This window comes from Mandrillus leucophaeus, unplaced genomic scaffold (genome assembly GCF_000951045.1).
Source record: "Mandrillus leucophaeus isolate KB7577 unplaced genomic scaffold, Mleu.le_1.0 Scaffold963, whole genome shotgun sequence".
NCBI classification, from domain to species: Eukaryota; Metazoa; Chordata; class Mammalia; order Primates; family Cercopithecidae; genus Mandrillus; species Mandrillus leucophaeus.
The window spans coordinates 622,184-641,998 of NW_012110508.1; the positions used below are offsets into that span (position 1 = coordinate 622,184).

The 19,815-nt window shown below is 36.4% G+C and overlaps 1 protein-coding gene across 1 annotated transcript in view; it reads left to right on the plus strand.

Annotated features, from left to right (window-relative positions):
* LOC105532500 (ephrin type-A receptor 6-like) overlaps positions 1-19,815 on the plus strand; it is a 467,689-nt gene that overhangs the window by 429,706 nt on the left and 18,168 nt on the right. Inside the window, exon 4 of the mRNA XM_011970678.1 lies at positions 19,481-19,636. Coding sequence (XP_011826068.1) covers positions 19,481-19,636 — 156 coding nt within the window. The remainder of the gene's footprint in view (positions 1-19,480; positions 19,637-19,815) is intronic.

Genomic DNA, 19,815 nt, shown 5'->3' on the forward strand with positions numbered 1-19,815 from the left:
AAGTTGAGGTTTATACTCATTATCTCTTCAGGGACTAGGTTTTATTCAACCTATACCCCCATACTTCTCTATTAAATCCTGAATGAATAGTAACTATAACTTATTATACATTTATCAAAGTTATTCCACTTCAGAATAATCAAAGGTGATTGTACTTGATAATGCAGTATTAGTCAAACAGTTCTTGCAATAACACTGTTATTTTTATATTAATTCTGTAGTTTGTGAAAGTGCAAAAATGAAAATTACATATGCTTTCAAATTAAAATATGTAGCAAACGAGAGCTGAATATATTCATCAATATAGTAATTTGAGACAAAAGTACTAAAATTGCAGGCTTCAACATAAAAGTGTATATTACAAGTCACAAATAACTCTAAATAGTCAGTTCTTGAATATGGTATTTCTTTGATAATGGATATAGTAAAATGTTATGTTAATTCCAGGTGTCTTTTGCAAATGTTCTTTCCCCCTTAAAGATTTGAAGCAGTATCAGAATGTAATGTAGCAATGTTGACTGAATATAAAAAATTTGGTTGTATAAGTCAAAGAATAACAAGGGTCACTTATTTATTTAGTTAGCCATTTATCAGATACTTATTGAACACCTAATATTTGCAAATTACTGTCTTAGAGTATGAAAATTTTAATACAAAGACAGTTTATTCTCACACGTGCCCTTACTCTGATGTTGAGATAGTCAAGGAATCAAACCACTGCAAAACAATCAAATACTTGTGTAATAGCGGCACATGTGATATGCAACAGGAACAGAGAGGAGAGACAAGTTTGTGTATGTTGATAATGCATTTGTTTGGTCCAGTAGATTATTTTACCTCGGTGACTATAATATGTTCCAATTTATGGAAATTTGATACGCATATGTATAAAATTGATTAACTGGAGAGTTTGTGTTACATAAAAGAAGGCCTGCTAAGAATTCCTCTGCTATGTTTAAAATATTTATACATGGATGAACATGTGTTAAAAATGATTTACACAAAATTTTTTATGTGTACAGCTTTTGATTAATGGGATGGATTTATAGCTTTATAATAAAAGACTGTCCTTATTGTTCCAGATTTTCCAATAGAAACACTTGTTATAGGTTCATGAAATGCTATAACTGCTTTTACAGAAGAGCTCCTGCTTGCCATGAAAATTGGATTATCCAAGCACCTGCTTACAGATGATCTGCCTGGGTGAGAAATAGTGATTGGGAAATTCAGGCTCAGGCCAACAGCATTAATATATGGAATGGCTATACAGGGGGATTTGATATGAGCCAAATCAAGAAACCGTATTCCAATCAGACCCATCACATCTGTAAAACTGACATGCCCTAGTCTCTGGTGATTACACAGCCACATAGAGCTATTGCAAGCAGGGCATTAAAAGTTCTGAACCTTGAGTGTCTGCTGTTGCTGCATACAGCATTTCACCCTTGAATGTGCCCTTTTAATCCATAAGAATCTGTCATATCCAAACCATGATGAATCAATATAGGTATTCTACTTCTACTGGATAGAAGATGCTGTTCCAATTTTCTTCAATTCAGTATTTACAGAACATTCCAATGAAATGTTGATCAAGGTTTTAGCAAGCTATTTTAAAATATTAATGGAAAGTTGATAAATAAACTAGTTACACGATAAAACCCTAATTGCAATAGATAATACAAAATAAAACTCAAAATATCATTATGAAGTTGAAGCACTACAACTGTACTGTAAATATGGAGGGCTGCAGGCTGGGTGCAGTAGCTCATGCGTGTAATCCTAACACTTTGGGAGGCCATGGTGAGGGGACTCCCTGAGCTCAGGAGTTCAAGACCAGCCTGGGAAACATGGTGAAACCCTGTCTCTACTGAAATACAAAAAAATTGCTGGGTGTGGTGATGCATGCATGTAGCCCCAGCTACTTGGAAGGCTGAGGCACAAGACTTGCTTGAACCCTGGAGGCAGATATTGCAGTGAGCCGAGATCACACCACCGCACTCCAGCCTGGGTGACAGAGCAAGACTCTGTCTCTATTTTAAAAAACAATGGAGGGCTACATATGGTGGAAATACATTGGAAACATCCATCTACTTTTCAACCAATGATTCAATGATACAAATAATCATTTAACCTTGTATGATAAATACACACATATTATCTGAAAACTCACCCATGGGGAAGATGGATTAGATTAAAAAGTTTAGAATTTTTAAGTCATATTGTAGTATCTTATTTTTACAATTTTAAAGACAGCAGATAGTGAATATTTTGAATGTCTGCTTTGCTAAGTGTTAGTCTATAATATTCTCATGTAACTTTGACTAATAAGTGTACACTAACTATGTGTACAAGCAATGATGCATTCATATTTGCACCTCTGCTTTGTCTGCAGTATTGTTCCAGTGAATTAGCACACACAGAATACTTAGTATTAAGTAATTTACAATGGAATTGAGAAGAGATGCCTCTTTATGTGAAATGAGAAATAACAGGTATTAAGATGAGGATGCATATGATAACTGCAATGGTAGATTACAGAGGAAGAGATAAATGTGGTAATTATTACCAGGAATGTCTCATGTCACACACACACAAATGCGCGCACACACACACATTTGTGTAATGACAAGATGTACCAAAGTTTGGGGGTAAGAATCAGAGAGACCTGGCTTCAAGAACCTGGCTTGCTTACATATCATCTCTGTGACCTTGAGCAACTGCCTGAGCTTTCATCTCCCTTTTTGTAAAATGAGGACATTAATACTCATAGCACTGGGTTTTTGTAAGACTTAAATAGAATAAATATATAAAACATCAATTTGTACTGGACAAAAATTGTGATTATTATATTGATTACCAGCATGATTAATAACTTCCTATAAAAATGTATGCTTTCCTTGCTTAGTAAAAATTGTATAGTTATAATTCAATAATTTTTACATTATTTTCCTGTCCTGTCCAACTACAGAAATGACACAAGATATATGACAGTGGGACATTCAGAATTGTCAGATTGAAAAATAGATTGTAAATTTGTTGCTAAGGCAGCAGAAGATAGGGTTGTCAAACTTTACTGAGGTGTCAGAGTACGTGATACTTTGAGCAGTGATGAGTGAGTTTGCTCAAAATTTTCAAATCACCCGTACAGTTCATTCAATGATGAGTGTGTTCTTCAATTCTAGGTTGAAAGACGAATGTCTCACTTATTTTTTACAGAAAATGAGGTGGCCATATAAAAATGTTAATGAAATAAAAGTTGTGTAATACATTTTTATTTCTAAATTTTGAAGAAAGCAATATTAGTTTCACCTCTTACAAAAAAGAAACATGGTTAAGATAATATAAAACAATTAGTTAAAACCATGTATGCCAATTAAATATCACTAAAGACTGTTTTGTTATAGTAGTTATTTATAATCTGAATATCCTTTTTATATTAGTTTGTGCTTACACTGTTACCAATATAAAGAACTGCCAGAGAATGGGTAATTTATAAAGAAAAGATGTTTAATTGATTCACAGTCTGCATGGCTGGAGAGGTCTCAGAAAACTTACAATCATGAGGGAAGGCAAAGGAGAGGCAAGTACCTTCTTCACAAGGTGGCAGGAAAAATGAGAGTGAAGCAAAGGGGGAAGAGCCCCTTATGCAACCTTCAGATCTCGTGAGAACTCACTCACCATCACAAGAACAGCATGAGGGGAACCGCCTCCATGATCCTATCACCTCCCACCAGGTCCCTCCCTCGACACGTGGGGATTACAGTTTGAGATGAGATTTGGGTGAGGACACGGAGCCAAACTATATCACTCACCAATTATTCTTTAAAAGTGTAAAAGTGTGATTCACTCCATTACTTCCCTAGATTGTAAAATAAGTACAGTGTTCCAAATATAATGGCTAACTAATGAAGAGAACTCAGATTATAGGTTGGAATGGACCTCTGTCTAACTTTTGGCTTTTTCCATATGACCTTGAGCAAACGTTCCAGTTACTCAGTGCTACATTAAAAAACACCCCCAAATTTAATGACTTAAGACAACACTGATCATCCATTTTTTTCACAAATCTATCATGTGAGCCAGGAATGGCAAGGGCAGCTCATCTCTGCCCCATGCAGCATCAGCTGGATTGGCAGGAGTGGGGACTGGAGGAACTACATTCTAGATGGGTCCCTCACTTGTCTGGCAAATTGGTGCTGGTTGTCAACCAAGAGCTCAGCCAGAGCTATGAGCAAAGAACCTGAATTCTTCTCCACGTGGCCATCTCCATGGCTGCTTGGTCTTCCTCCTGCCACATGGGTAGTTTCTAAAAGTAAGCATCCTGAAGAATCAAACAAAAGCTCTATTACCTTTTATGACCTCACCTAGGAAGTTGTATAAAGTCACTTCTACTATAGTCACAAGCACACTGATTTCAGGAGAAGAGAACAGAGGCCTAACAGTTTTGTGGAACGACTGTCTATAAGAAATTGTCAAAAAAAAAACATGTTTTGAAAGATATTGTTGGGGCATTTTTTTGGAAAACTATCTGCCACGGTACATTATTTAATATTACTTAGCTTCAGGTTCCTCATCTTAATAATAAAACAGTAGACACCCTTCTGATCATTTTATACATATGACATTTATTAATCCCTCACAACTACCCCTGAGTTAAGTGCTATGTTTTATTCCAATTGTCTTAGTCAGTTTGGGCTTGTGTAACAAAATATCGACTGTGTGTCTTAGACAGCAGAGATGTATTTCTCACAGTTCATAAGGCTGAAAGTCCAAGATTAAGTCACCAGCAGATCTGGTGTCTGGTGAGTACCCTCTTCCTTATTTGTAGATGGCTATCTTCTGCTGTCCTCACATGTAAGAAAGCAGAGAGATCTGGTTTCTTCATTCCCCTGTAAGGGCACTAGTCCCTTCAGACCTCCATCCTCATGACCTAATCACTTCCTAAAGTCTCCTTCTAAAAATATGATTGCATTGGGGATTTTTAGGCTTCAACATACAAATTTTGGGGGATCATACACACACTCAGTCAATAGTACCTATTCTACAGAAGTGAAAACTGATGTGCATAAAAATAAGTCACGTTAAATGACAGAGCGAGTAAACTAAAGAAACAGAACTCAAACCCATGTGATCTAGTTTCAAAGGCTACATTCTTTATTTACTTTGTAGTTAATTTTTGTAAGAATAACCAAAATATTATATGCAAAGTGCTTAGCAAAGTGCCTGGCTCATTTTGAATGTTCAATAATTATAAATGGTTTTGTTGTAGCTATTATTACTAATACATCTTATAGTAAGTTACTGGACGCATTCTTTTTGAAGATATTTTTCTTTATTCATAAAAGAAAATTCAGTCTGACTTAAAGAGTATGCAATAAAGGAATATTGGAAGAAAAGGTGACAAACTGTCATAACTACATGGTCTACACAAAATAGTGAAACAAGAATAAGAGTCTCTGAATAGGGGATAAAAATACTAAACAGTATTTCATTTCAGAATACTTGGGAATATGATTATAGATTCACTGAGCACGTTTTGTAAAACCAAATATGAAGAAAGTAATATTAATGTGGGATTAAGTGTGGTTGACTAAAACATATCTGGGAATATAAAATTAAATAAATATCACGTTAGAAGATAAATGTTGGAACATTTAAAGGGTGATCAATATTTATAGGAACAACATAGTGGCTTCTATGTTGTATGAATATGATTACCAAATTATATTCAAAATGGTAATACAAATTTAGCCTTACCCTAAAAACTGTTGCTGTAAGTCTTTCGGTCTACATACCTTATCTTAACTTCCAGAGCAGAAATGCTTACCTTACTCTCACACTAGAAGCAGCTTTAGAATTTTAACTTTGCTTGTCACTAGCCTCCGACTACTAAACTATTTCTGACTCTTTTCCAAATAATGCCCTAATCTTGACACTTGTCCATCTCTTGAGTGTATGTGTTTTTTTTCCAAATCATCCTTAACATATAAATTATAAATATATGAATGAGAAAAGATGATAAAAGATAAATTGAGGTATAATACATTCACTTTATGCTTATTAATGGCAACTTACCTGAGTTTGCCAGTATGGAAATATATATTGATTTCAGGATATTCGGGAATATGGTGATAGTTTTCCTGTGTGTGTGTATATAACCGCTGTTTCTAAGTTAATGTGTCAAAATAGCCACATCAAAAAAACCAAAAGACAAAAAACTAACTAACTGAAAACAACAGTATATGATTTCTATGTTGATCTTCTCTTCTTTACATAACCAGAAGTTTAAAAACCTGACTGCTAGTCTGATACCTGGGTCCTGGTCTTGGTCTAGTTCTTAAGTCTTTGGCATGTTAAATAGAATAAAATCCACATGTGTGCATTTGGGAGTAAGCCCAAGAGTTCATAAACAAGTTTATGGATTGCTTTTCTAAGCTTCTCTCTCTCTCCGTGTTCTCCGGGTACTTTCTGGTTTCCTGTGGTTTCTCTCTAAGATCCCGTGGTGAGAAGGCTGAGGCTTCATTTCCTCCACTCTGCTGTGCCCTTCTGCAACTACATTCACTTCCAGGGCCATGTGAGAGGAGGACAGAGAGAAAAAGAAACACAACGGAGGTTGACCCAACCCTCTTGGAAGCACAGCTTCAGTGAACAAACAAGAAAGTTTACTTTCTTAAGAATTTTGGCTTCTGTGGTTCCCATTTCTGGCCACTGCCACCACCATTACTATGTGATTGCTTGAGGACTGGACAAGAGTTAAGCAAGAAAAGAAAAAATGGATGGGGAATTGCCACATTCTCTCTAAGCATTATGAATTCTGATTCCCACTCCTAAAGCTAAAATGAGCAGGCTTGTCCTGGAGCTATCAATGGCCTCGTGTCCACTTCCAAGTTTCCAGTTCATTCAGGACAGGAAACGGTTGAGTGAGAATTAGAAAGATGAATGAGAACAATGGTAAACTTATCATCAGCCCAGCGATACTTCACATTTTGGTCTTCTCCAATCTGCCTACTGCTACTTCGAGTCCTCAAATGGCTTCTTTGTGTATTCTGCCTAGATTTTATAGTTAAGTGGGAGAAAGAGGATGCCATGTGTTTATCCTTTCTGGAACAAGAGCGTTTTACTCTGATTCTGTGGGATGAAATTGATGTAACTTGCAGTATATTTATGTAGGTCTAATGGTTTTTCTATTTGTTTATTCAATGGAAAGTTCATTAGCGCATTTATTTGATGACAGTAAGAAATTGGAATTAGTACTAGTACCCTTTTACATACATTATCTAATCATAATCTCATGTGTTCTTTGTGTGTACGTGTGAGAGGGAGGGAGTCTCACTCTCTTGCCCGGGCTGGGGTGCAGTGGTGCAATCTCAGCTCATTGCAACCTTCACCTCCTAGGATCAAGCGATTCTCATGCCTCAGCCTCCCAAGGAGCTGGAATTACAGGGGCCTGCCACCACGCCCAGCTAATTCTTATATTTTTAGTAGAGACAGGGTTTCACTATGTTGGCCAGGCTGGTCTCAAACTCCAGACCACAAGTGATTGACCCACCTAGGCCTCCTAAAGTGATAGGGATTACAGTCTTGAGCCACCTCACCCGGCCTCATGTATTCTTTATAGTAGACATCCTTTGAAGACAGTTGGATTCAGTATTTTGAAGCACAGTACTATTGCTATATGCCCAACAGAAAAGCATGGAGTGCCACTGCACTCCAGCCTGGGCAACAAGAGCGAAACTTCGTCTCAAAACAAACAAACAAAAAAAACAAAAGAAAAATAAAAGAAAATTAGTTATATTTCAATCACTGTATTCATATTTAGTTTGCCTTTAATATATATCTTTCTCTAAAAATTTACTTTGAGTTTTTCCATATGTATGACATTTTTATTGTTATTAAGCAATCACATAAAGTTTCTCAAATTATAAGCATATTTTGAAATAAAAATTTCAAGACATATTTCAGAAATGAGGATATGTTTGTAATTTGATTATTCTTAACTGAATATACAACCTTATTATTTATAGACTTGGATTTGGTGAATTTGAGAATTTCATTGGATGCTATCAGGTTATTCGGAAGAAACAACATATATGTGTTTACTCACGCTTAAGTTTTGCAGTTTTCTTATGTTTAAATTCCTTAATCTTCCCTGGTTTTGCCAATTACTTGACAACAATATTTATTGTACAGCAGTATCTAGGAAAACATAAATGATACTATTTTTTGCCAGTTTCTGAAAGTTCTTTCAAGAAGCCTATTATTTTGAGAAATGATGCAGATCACATATTTTACTGATAAGTCATGCAGGTTTATCTAAACTTACAGGCTATTGAACACCATGAGGGAAAAGCAGTCAATTATATTAATATCAGTTCCTGACACACAAGACACAATTCAATACTTCATCAAACAATGAGAACCACACAGCATGATATGCTAGCTAGGATTTTTCATGTTATTTTTTTGTCTTCCAGTTCTCTGATGATAAGGATAAGCCTAAAAACACTGCTGACAATATATAGTCTAACCATTCAATTGTGAAAGTATGAGTAGAACAGATTATTCATTTCTTATTTTTTATTAGAGACATGCTTTGTGTGTGTGTGTGTGTGTGTGTGTGTGTATGTGACTGAAAGTCACAGTCTTCAGCTGTGTTTCAATCAATACTTCAATATTCTGATTTCAATTTTCTGTGGATAATGAAATTTCAAATATCTATAAGGGAAATTGTATTATAAGATAATTAGTGTAGCCAGGCGTGGTGGCGGGTGCCTGTAATCCCGGCTACTCAGGAAGCTGAGGCAGGAGAATCGCTTGAACCCAGGAGGCAGAGGTTGCAGTGAGCTGAGATCGCGCCACTGCACTCCAGCCTGGGCAACAAGAGCAAAACTTCTTCTCAAAAAAAAAAAAGAAAGAAAAAGAAGAAAATTAGTGATGTTTCAATCACTGTATTTGTATTTAGTTTGCCTTTAATATATGTCTTCTCTAAAAATTTACTTTGACTTTTGCCATATGTATGACATTTTCATTGTTATTTTAAGCAATCACATAAAGTTTCTCAAATTATAAACATATTTTGATATAAAAATTTCAAAACATATTTCAGCAATAAGGCTATGTTTGTAATTTGATTATTCTTGACTGAATATACTTCCTCAAATTATATGATCTGAAATTTAGGAAGGTAAAAGCTTTTTGTTAAACATAGTTTATTGAACATATCAGTTTACCTCTATTCCTTTTTGACAATTCACTAACAGGAATAAGGGTATATAGAATGTTTACTCTAACAAGAACAAAGCAAAAGGGAAAGGGAAAAGAAAATACATCTGGTGAGGAAAGTCAATGTCTGTATTAGGTCATTTCTTTATTGCTATAAAGAAATACCTGAGATGGGTAATTCATAAAGAAAAGATGTTTAATTGGCTCATGATTCTTCTGGCAGCACAAGCATGGCTCCAGCATCTGCTTCTGGTGAGGGGGCTCAGGAAACTTTTAATTATGGTAGAAGGAGAAGGGGAGCCTGCACATCCCATGGTGTGAGCGAGCACAGGGTGGGGAAGTTGTGGTCCTAGACTTTTAAACAACCTTGTCTTGCATGAATTAACTGAGCAAGAACTCATTTATAAACAGGGGATGCTTCTAAACCATTCATGAGGAATCCACCTCCATGATCCCATCATCTCCCACCAGGCCCCACCTCCAGCACTGAGAATCACATTTCAACATGAGATTTCAAGAAGACAGACATGTAAACCATATCAATGTCAACAAATTTCAGAAAATGAAAATCAAATGGAGGATCAATAACTCATGTAGCAATGGGAATTAGTATGACTACTGCAGGGGGTTGGCCCCTTTCATCTCATGCTTTTCTGTTGGGCATATAGCAAGGAGTGGGATTGTTATATCAAATGGTAGGCCTATGTTCATCTATAGTAAGTACTGCCAAACAGTTCTCTAAAGTGGTAGCACCAACTTAAACTCCTCCAGTAATATTTTAGAGTTCATATTGCTCCATATTCTCAGAAACATTTGGTATTGTGTGTTTATTTCATCTTAAATATTCTGGTAGAGGTGGTAGTATTACATTGCACTTTAAAATAAGTTATTTAAATATGTCTTTGAGAAACTAGATATAGTAGATAGGAAAAGGACATTATAGAAGACAGTGAAATATGAAGACAGAAAAATAAGAATTTAGGATGACTCAAGCAGTCTGATTTTTACTTTTGATCAAGATGGAGTAACATCTGCTATCTGAGATAAGAAAACTCATTTAAAATATGTGGGAAAAAAAATATTTAAGACATGAGACATCAGATAACCAAGAGATAATAATTGAAAGAGGAAAGTCCTACAATTGCCCCAACTTACTGTTTAGAGTAAATTTTTAGGCCCTGGCACAGGGAGAAAGGATCTTGATAAAACCTTATAAACTGCTTAATGGACTATTAATTGAGAAGACAGATCTGAGAGTTCAGGGAAATCAGGGTAGTGAGATTTCACAATGTCAGTATGACAGAGAAAAGGACTTTCCAAAAGACAACTCCAGAGAGGTGCAGAGGTTCTCTGTGAGTGCTCACCTAAATTTTACGAATAAAAAAAATTCAACAAAGAAGATAAAACAGATCATAAAAAGTATGTTGCTTTTCTAAAATAACATAGGAAAAGAGGAAAATAACAAAGACATAGGACAAATGCTAAGCAAATAGCAAGGTAGAATTAAACCTAAGAATATCATTAATCACATTAAATATAAATGATCTAAATACCCAAATTAAATGGCAGAGATTGTCAAATAGTATTTCTCTTACAAGACCCAGGTATGTGCTGCTTCCAAGAAACATACTTTAAGTATAAAAATGGAAATACCCAAAAATGAAGAGGTATAAGAAAACTTCTGGGATTAACAGATATATTCACTGTCTTGATTGTGCAAAGTTTTCACAGTTGTGTAGATTTATCACAATACCCAATCGTATGCTTTATTTGAAGTTTTGTGTATGCCAATTATACTTCAGTAAAGCTGTGAGAAAATAATATGGTCCATGTAGGGAGTGGCAAAAAGCATAAAATTTCTGTAGCAGTGGAAGGTGAGTTTGGAAAAATAGATGTGAGTCCATCTCTTAAGGAACTTAAATGCTAATCTCAATTTGGACTTTATTCTAGAAACCATATATTGGCATACTTTTTCTGTGAAAAGCCATAGAGTATATACTTCAGACTTTGAAGTCTGAGTCAAAAATCTAGAATCTCATATACTTAATTAATCATTTAAAAATATAAAGGCTGGGTGCAGATGCTCATGCCTGTAGTCTCAGTACTTTGGCAGACTGAGGCAAGGCAGATCACTGAAGCACAGAAGAGTGGGACCAGCCTGAACTATATGGCAAAACCCCCTGTCTACAAAAAATACAAAAATTAGCTGGGCATGGTAGTGCATGCCTGTAGTCCCAGCTACTTGGAAGGCTGATGTGGGAGGACCACCTGAGCATGGGAGGTAGAGGCTGCAGTAAGCTGTGATCACGCCACTGCACTGTAGCCTGGATGAAACAGTGAGACCCAATCTTGAAAAAAAAAATGTAAAGTCATTCTTAGCTCTCAGTCTGTGTATTAGTCAATTTTCTTTCTTTCTTTCTTTCTTTTTTTTTTTTTTTTTTTTCTTTTTTTTGAGATGGAGTCTCACTTTCTTGCCCAGGCTAGAGTGCAGTGGCGTGATCTCGGCTCACTGCAAGCTGCACCTCCTGGGTTCACGCCATTCTCCTGCCTCAGCCTCCCGAGTAGCTGGGACTACAGGAACCCACCACCACATCTGGCTAATTTTTTTGTATTTTTAGTAGAGACGGGATTTCACTGTGTTAACCAGGATGATCTCAATCTCCTGACCTCTTGATCCACCTGCCTCGGCCTCCCAAAGTTCTGAGATTAGAGGCGTGAGCCACAATGCCCGGCCAGTATTAGTCCATTTTCATACTGCTATAAAGAACTGCCTGAGACAAGGTAACTTATTTAAAGAAAGAGGTTTAATTGACTCACAATTCAGTATGGCTGGGGAATCCTTAGGAAAGTTACAATTATGGCAGAAGGCAAAAGGGAAACAAAGCACCTTTTTCACAAGACACAACGAAGGAGAAGTGCCTAGCAAAGTAGGAAGAGCCCCTTATAAAACCATCAGATCTTGTGAGAAGTCACTCACTATCATGAGAATAGCATGAGGGAAATCACCCCCATGGTTCAATTAACTCCACCTGGTCTCTCCCTTGACACATAGGGATTATAGGAATTGTAATTCAAGGTGAGACTTGATTGGGGATAAATAGCCTAACCAAATCATTCTACCCCTGGCCCCACCCAAATATCATATCCCTTTCACATTATGATACCACTCATGCCTTCCCAACTGTCCCCCAAAGTCTTAATTCTTTTCAGCATTAACCCAAAATTCAAAGTCCAAATCTCATCTGAGAAAAGGCAAGTCCCTTCAACCTATAAGCCTGTAAAATCAGGAGCAAGTGAATTAGTTTCTAGATACAATAGAGGTACAGACATTGGATAAATGCACCCATTCCAAATGGGAGACATTTGCCAGAACAAAAGGGCTCCAGGCCTCATGTAAGTCTGAAATCTAGTGTGGCAGTCAAATCTTAAAGCTGCAGAATGATCTCCTTTGACTCCTGTCTCACTTTAGGTCACATTGATGCACATTGATGGGCTCCCACAGTCTTGGAAAGTTCTACCCCTGTGGCTTTGCAGGGTACAACCCCACTCCTGGCTGCTTTTATGGGCTGGCATTGAGTGTCTCTGGCTTTTCCAGGCACATGGTGCAGGCTGTCGGTTGTCTACCACTCTGGGGTTTAGTGGATGGTGGCCCTCTTCTCACAGCGCCACTAGGCAGTGCCCAAGTGGAGACTCTGTGTGGGGGCTCAAACCCTACATTTCCCTCTTCATTGCCCTAGTAGACGTTCTCCATGAGGGCTCTGCCCCTGCATCAGACGTCTGCTGTATAATGAAATAGTATTCTAAATGTTAATCCAGGCATTACCATACATCCTCTGAAATCTAGGTAGAAGCTCCCAAGGCTCAATTCTTGTCTTCTGTGCACCTGCAGGCCCAACAGCACATGGAAGCTGCCAATGCTTGGGGATTGCAACCTCTGAAGCAATGACCCAAGCTGTACCTTGGCCCCTTTTATCCATGGCTGAAGCTGGAGTGACTAGGGTGCAGGGTGCCATGTCCCAAGACTGCACAGAGCAGCTGCGCCCTGGGCCCAGCCTATGAAACCATTTTTTCCCTCCTAGGCCTCCAGACTTGTGATGGGAAGTACTGCCCTGAATATCTCTGAAATGCGCCAGAAATATTTTCTCCATTATCTTGGCAATTAACATTCAGCTCCTTGTTAGTTATGCAAATTCCTGCAGCCAGCTTTAATTTCTCCCCAGAAAATGGGTTTTTCTTTTCTATTGTATTATCAGGTTGCAAATTTTCCAAAATTTTGTGCTCTACTTCCCTTTTAAACATAAGTTCTAATTTCAAACTGTCTCTTTGTGAATGTATCAAACTGAATGCTCTTAAGAGCACCCAAGTAACATCTTGAATGCTTTGCTGCTTAGAAATTTCTTCTGCCAGGTACCCTAAATCATCTCTCATGAGTTCAATGTTCCACAGATCTCTAGGACAGGAGCAAAATGCCACCAGTCTCTTTGCTAAAGCATAGCAAGAGTCACCTTTATTCCAGTGCACAATAAGCTCCTTATCTCCATCTGAGCCCACCTCAGCCTTGACTTAATTGTCCATATCACTGTCGGCATTTTGGTCTGAGTCATTCAACAAGCCTTTAGAAGTTCCAAACTTTCCCACGTTTTCCTGTCTTCTTCTGAGCCCTCCAAGTCTCTAGAAAGATCGAAACTTCCCCACATCTTCCTGTCTTCTTCAGAGCCCTCCAAACTGTTCCAACTTTTGCCTGTTACCCATTTCCAAAGACGCTTCCACGCTTTTGGTATCTTTATAGCAGTACCCCACTCTCTTTGGTACCAACTTACTGTATTCCATTTTCATACTACTATAAAGAACTGCCCAAGATTGGGTAATTTATAAAGGAAAGAGGTTTGACTGCCAGTTTAACATGTCTTGAGAAGCCTCAGGAAATTTACAGTCATGGCAGAAGTCAAAGGGGAAGCAAGGGACATTCTTCGCAAGGCAAGAGGAAGGAGAATTGCCTAGAGAAGGGGGAAGAGCCCCTTATAAAACCATCTGATCTTGTGAGAACTCACTCACTATCACAAGGACAGCATGGGAGGAACCACCCCAATGATTCAATTATATCCACCTGGTCTCTCCCTTGACACATGGGGATTATGAGGATTATAATTCAAGATGAGATTTGCGTGGGGACACAAAGCCTAACCAACTCAGTCTGTACAAATCAATGCAGTGGTCTGGTTTTGCAAAAAGGCTAAGCTCTTACTATAGACAATAGAGAATAGCATGGCCATATCTGCTATTTAGAAACGTAACTTGCAGAAACTGTGGAGTGGATATGAGCAGGGAGAAAGCAGAGACAGGCAGACCTGAGATGAATGCACTATTCCAAAAGTTGTAGAGATTTAAATAATAAATCTTTATTATTATGGGGGGAAACTTAAAAGTAGAAATTAAAAAGGTAATGCAGGCCGGATGTGGTGGCTTATGCCTGTAATCCCAGCACTTTGGGAGGCCGAGGCAGGCGGATCACGAAATCAGGAGATCGAGACCATCTGGCCAACATGGTGAAACCTCGGCTCTACTAAAAATACAAAACTTAGATGGGCATAGTGGTGCGTGCCTGTAAACCCAACTCAGGAGGCTGAGGCAGGATACTCGCTTGAACCAGGGAGTTGGAGGTTGCGGTGAGCCAAGATCCTGCCACTGCACTCTAGCCTGGTGACAAAGCAATACTCTGTCTCAAGAAAAAAAAAAAAAAAAAGTAATGCATGGTCTATACCCAAATAGATTTTTCTAAAGGAAAAAATAATAGAAATCACTTCGTTAGATAACCTGTAGCTTTCCAACGTGATTCTGTAGAATATAGACATATGTTGGAAAACATTCTTATCTTCACTCATTTGTTTCTTGAAAGCAAGAAGTTTACACATCCTATAATATAAACAGAAAAGTAAGGAAGTAGTAGAGAAGGAAGGAATATATAAGAAAGAAATTGAAAAGTTCTCAAGACATAAATACTGATATCCCATTTAAAACCCAATTCTAACAAAATCTAAGACCGCTAATTGAATAGATACACAGAATACTTATGCAATTATCTCATGTTAGGTATTAGCATTCACCATTTATTTACCTTCATTCCATTTTCACAGTGTTTATAAAAACTAAAGTCCGGGCACGGTGGCTCATGCCTATAATCCCAGCACTTTGGGAGGCCGAAGTTTGAGACTAGCCTGCTGACATGGTGAAACGCTATCTCTATTGAAATACAAAAATTAGTCGGACGTGGTGGTGGGTGCCTGTAATCTCAGCTACTCGGGAGGCTAAGGCAGGAGAATTGCTTGATCCTGGGAGTAGAGTTTGCAGTGAGCCGAGATCGCACCACTGCACTCCAGCCTGGACAACAGAGCCAGACTCCTTCTCAAAAAAAAAAAAAAAAAAAAAAAACCCTGAAACTAAATATGTGCCTGAAATATGGTCGACATTGTGGATACTGTAATATTGAGGGCCCTCTCTGGCTTGTGGCAGTTACACAAAGCTGAGATAACACATGACACAATAGTTGTAATCTAATATGATATGATCTGAGAGGTATATGCTGTATACTATTAATGTGTGCTATGTAAGAGAATGTGAGTGCCTCAACAGTAATTTTCTAACAAGAGAATTCTTTATTTTTAAATGTAATATTATACTAAATGTTAACATCAAAATAGAGAAAAATTGAAGTAACCCAAATATATGTTATGAGTTCAAAATTTTAAGGATTTAAAAGGCAAGTTGATGTATAAAAATATTTGAAATCAGGGACAGTTGAAAGTTGAAGCCCCTATATCCAATTTAATATATAAATCAATTTATATATGTATTTTTTTGCATTAGGAGTAATATCCAAGTTCACATTAACAATAATTTCAAATGGAAAGTTGTTAATATAGCTAGGTCATCTTGCAATATTAGAATAATCATTTTCAGACACAGTTAAATCACTTTCAAGATATTTACTGTCTGTTTTCATCCCTTACCTATAATACATTAAGGAGAAAACATATAAATCTATAGAAAGATGAATTGTGCCATTATCAGACCATGCATTACGTAGATATGCATAATCTTCTACAGGAATTTAATTAGCAGAGTACTCACACACTATCCAGTTCAATTAAACAAGTATGTATTGAGCACCTACATTATGACAAGCACTAAGCACTGGGCAAACCACCTCTTGTGGTGCTTACAGCCATTAAACAGGTAATTACCAAGGGCTAACTAATGCAGAAAAGGCCTAGGTCCTTTGAGAAACTAAATTTGACCTAAGAAGTCAGAATGGCCCTCTTAAAGCAGTGCGAGCTGAAAGATAAGTGAATCACAGAATCATCGGGGTTATGAGGAGCTGGCAACATACGTGGGTCATGGGGTAGAGATACAGGGAAGAGACTTTTCAACAGAGAAAAAGTCTTAAAGCAGGAGAAAGAGCATGGTAAAACTATAGAAATTAAAGGAGGTCTTTGGCAATTCATTCATTTATTTGCCAAATATGCCTCATTTGAGGGTCTAATAATGCTTAGCACTGTTCTAGACCCTGGAAATGCATTTTAGAAAACAAAACAAAGAAAAAGATCTCCCTTATTGGAGCATACATTTTACTGTGGAATGATTTAAAAATTAAATGCGTCGTGTATCAGATGTGAAGTTCTTTGGAGAGTTCTTATGAAATATTGCAGCAGGGTGTAGCAGGAATCAGGGAAGGCTTCATTAATTTGGTGACATTTGAACAAAGACCTGATATAAAGGAAGGGTTAAACCATCCAGATAGCTGAGTAAGAGCAAGTGTTAAAAAAAGCCCTGTTGTGGGAACAAGCTTTGGGTGTCCAAGATTCTGCAAAAGGCCAGTGTGGCTAGAGCAAAGTATCTGAAGGAACCAAAGGTAGGAAATAAAAAGCAGGGTCACGGGGGTGGGGAGCAAAACCATGCCGTGCTTGGGAGGCAATTATCAAGGCAACAACTTTTACTCTCCGAGGAAGAGAAAGCCAATGGAAGGCTGTAAGTCCAGTCATAACACAGTCTTATACATGTTTGAAGGAGATCGTCAGCTCCTGAATTGACCATAGACTGTAGAAGACCAAAGCCTAACGAGAAGGTACAGGAAGGGTATCTTCATCTGAAGTGGTTGGAGAGGTAGGCAGGGCCAAATCCTGGGCAACACTGTAATCCAAGTTAAATATTTTAAACTTTAACATTAATAAGGTGAAAAATTATAAAAAAATTTAACTAGAAGAATGTAATGAATAGATTTCTGTGTTTAAAATTGTGCTATCCAGTATGATATTCACTAGCCATGTGAGGTTATTGGGCACTTGAAATGCAGTTAGTTTGAATTGAGATGTGCTAAAGTACATACGGGATTTCAAATACTTTGAGAAAAAAAAATTAAAAATTCAAGGAATGTAAAATATTTCAACGGTTGATTTAATGTTGAAATGATAATATTTTGGATATATTGGGTTAAATAAAATATGTTATTAAAATATAATTTCACCTGTTTCTTTTTCATATTTTAATGTAACTGCTACAAAATTTAAAATTATTTATATGTGTCTCACTTTATATTGCTGTTAGACACAGTATATTTAGAAGATCACTCTGAAGAATGGATTAAAGTAGGCAATAATCGTTGCTGAGAGACTAGTTATTAGACTGTTCTCAAGAACAGTCCGAACATAACTAGCCTATTCTAAGTATCTTAGGAGGTGTTCTAAGCATTTTGAAAATATTCTAAGAAGTGGAAAATTAACCAAAAATGCATCAGATAAGCAATAATTTAAATTCTTGTTTTAGCTACCAAAGAAAATAAAGAAAAGGTAACAATGTCTTGTGGCACAAAATTAAGTTATAAGCATGCTACTTTATATGCTGAACAATGTCTTTGGCTGAAATTTGCATGGCTGATTAAAAGAAGAAAACAATATGCTTATAATTCTTCTTTATGTGTCTTATGGGTTCTATATATGTACATGTAATAAATATCTTTTATATTGTGGTTCTATGGCATACATATTCCTAATTAATTTTAAATGGTCTTGCTCTACAAAATAACATAAAAAGCCTTTAAAATAATATTTTAAATACCATTGCAAAATATTCAGAATGTAAGCTCCCCATTTAGATTTGTATATTCTCTATAAATTGACTAGTATATTAGAATTTTAAACATTGTTATAGATTAAAGGTATTTATTTAAATTTCAGGTCCAACTTTTTAATTTTTGGCTAATTATTAACAGACCTACCCTGTCAAATATGTTCAGTTATTTTAAACTGCATATTTTAGTAGAAAACAATTATTTTATTGGCAAACTGTATAAGGTAGATTTTTGGAATATTTTATGATACACTGTCTTATAACTGCTGTCCTAAGATCACATTTAGTAGTTAAATATTTTTAAACAATACTTCAATTATGAAAGTGTTAGTGATGTTTCTTATATATTATTTATCTATTCTGAATTTTCAAAATTTTAGAACAATATTTTAATGATAGTCTTTTATTAACTATATACTATTTATATATTAACAAGTTATTGAAGAAACTATTGTGTGTATTTGTGTACCACCACTCCCGGTCGATGTTGATATTGAATAACCAACCTCTTGATAGTAATTTTACTGTGTGGAATTGATAATTTTGCTTCTTTTGAATTACTAGATCATTTCTAAAAATATTACTGTAAAAGTAAACATAAACTATCAAAAAAATAGAGTTAAAGCATATACAAAAGAAAATTTAGCCACTAAGAAAAGTGTCAAAGACATACTTTCACCAAATCAGAATTTTCTTCTTGTCTACTCACAAGAACTGAAGGGAAAATAGAATGTAAATACATTTTGGGCAGTGTGATTTAATGTTACTTAATGCCATCTCTGGTAATGATACAAAATCATTTTCCTTACTGTCAGTTGTGGGCATCCCCATTCTTAGGTAAGCACTGATATTTTGTGTGCATGTGCCCGTGTGAGTGTGTGTGTGTGTGTGTATCTGTGTATGCTTGAGGTATGATTTTAAAAATTAGCAGCCTCAGCTAAAATATGATTGTATTGTGGTTTTATTAACTCTCAATAACTAATTTCATTTGTTAATCTTAATATATATGTCTTCTCTATATATGTGTAACACTGTACTCTGAGATCCAATGTGTATATAAATTAAAGTATATTGTACATGTACAAGTAAAATAATCCTAGCAATAATAACTAATTTTTTTTTTCTCTTTTTACAGCTTGCAGACCAGGATTCTATAAAGCTTTTGCTGGGAACACAAAATGTTCTAAATGCCCTCCACACAGTTTAACATACGTGGAAGCAACTTCTGTCTGTCAGTGTGAAAAGGGTTATTTCCGAGCTGAAAAAGACCCACCTTCTATGGCATGTACCAGTAAGTCTATACATTTTGGATTTGGAAATTCTGTTTCCAACCCTTTTGGTCTCTTTATTCTAAATTTAAAAAATAAGTAAATGTACAAAATCTGGCATTATCCATGCTATTTTCTGTGATAACAATCAAGGAAAAAGCTTCTCTCTCTACTCAGCATAGTTGCTTTTCAACTCTTTGTA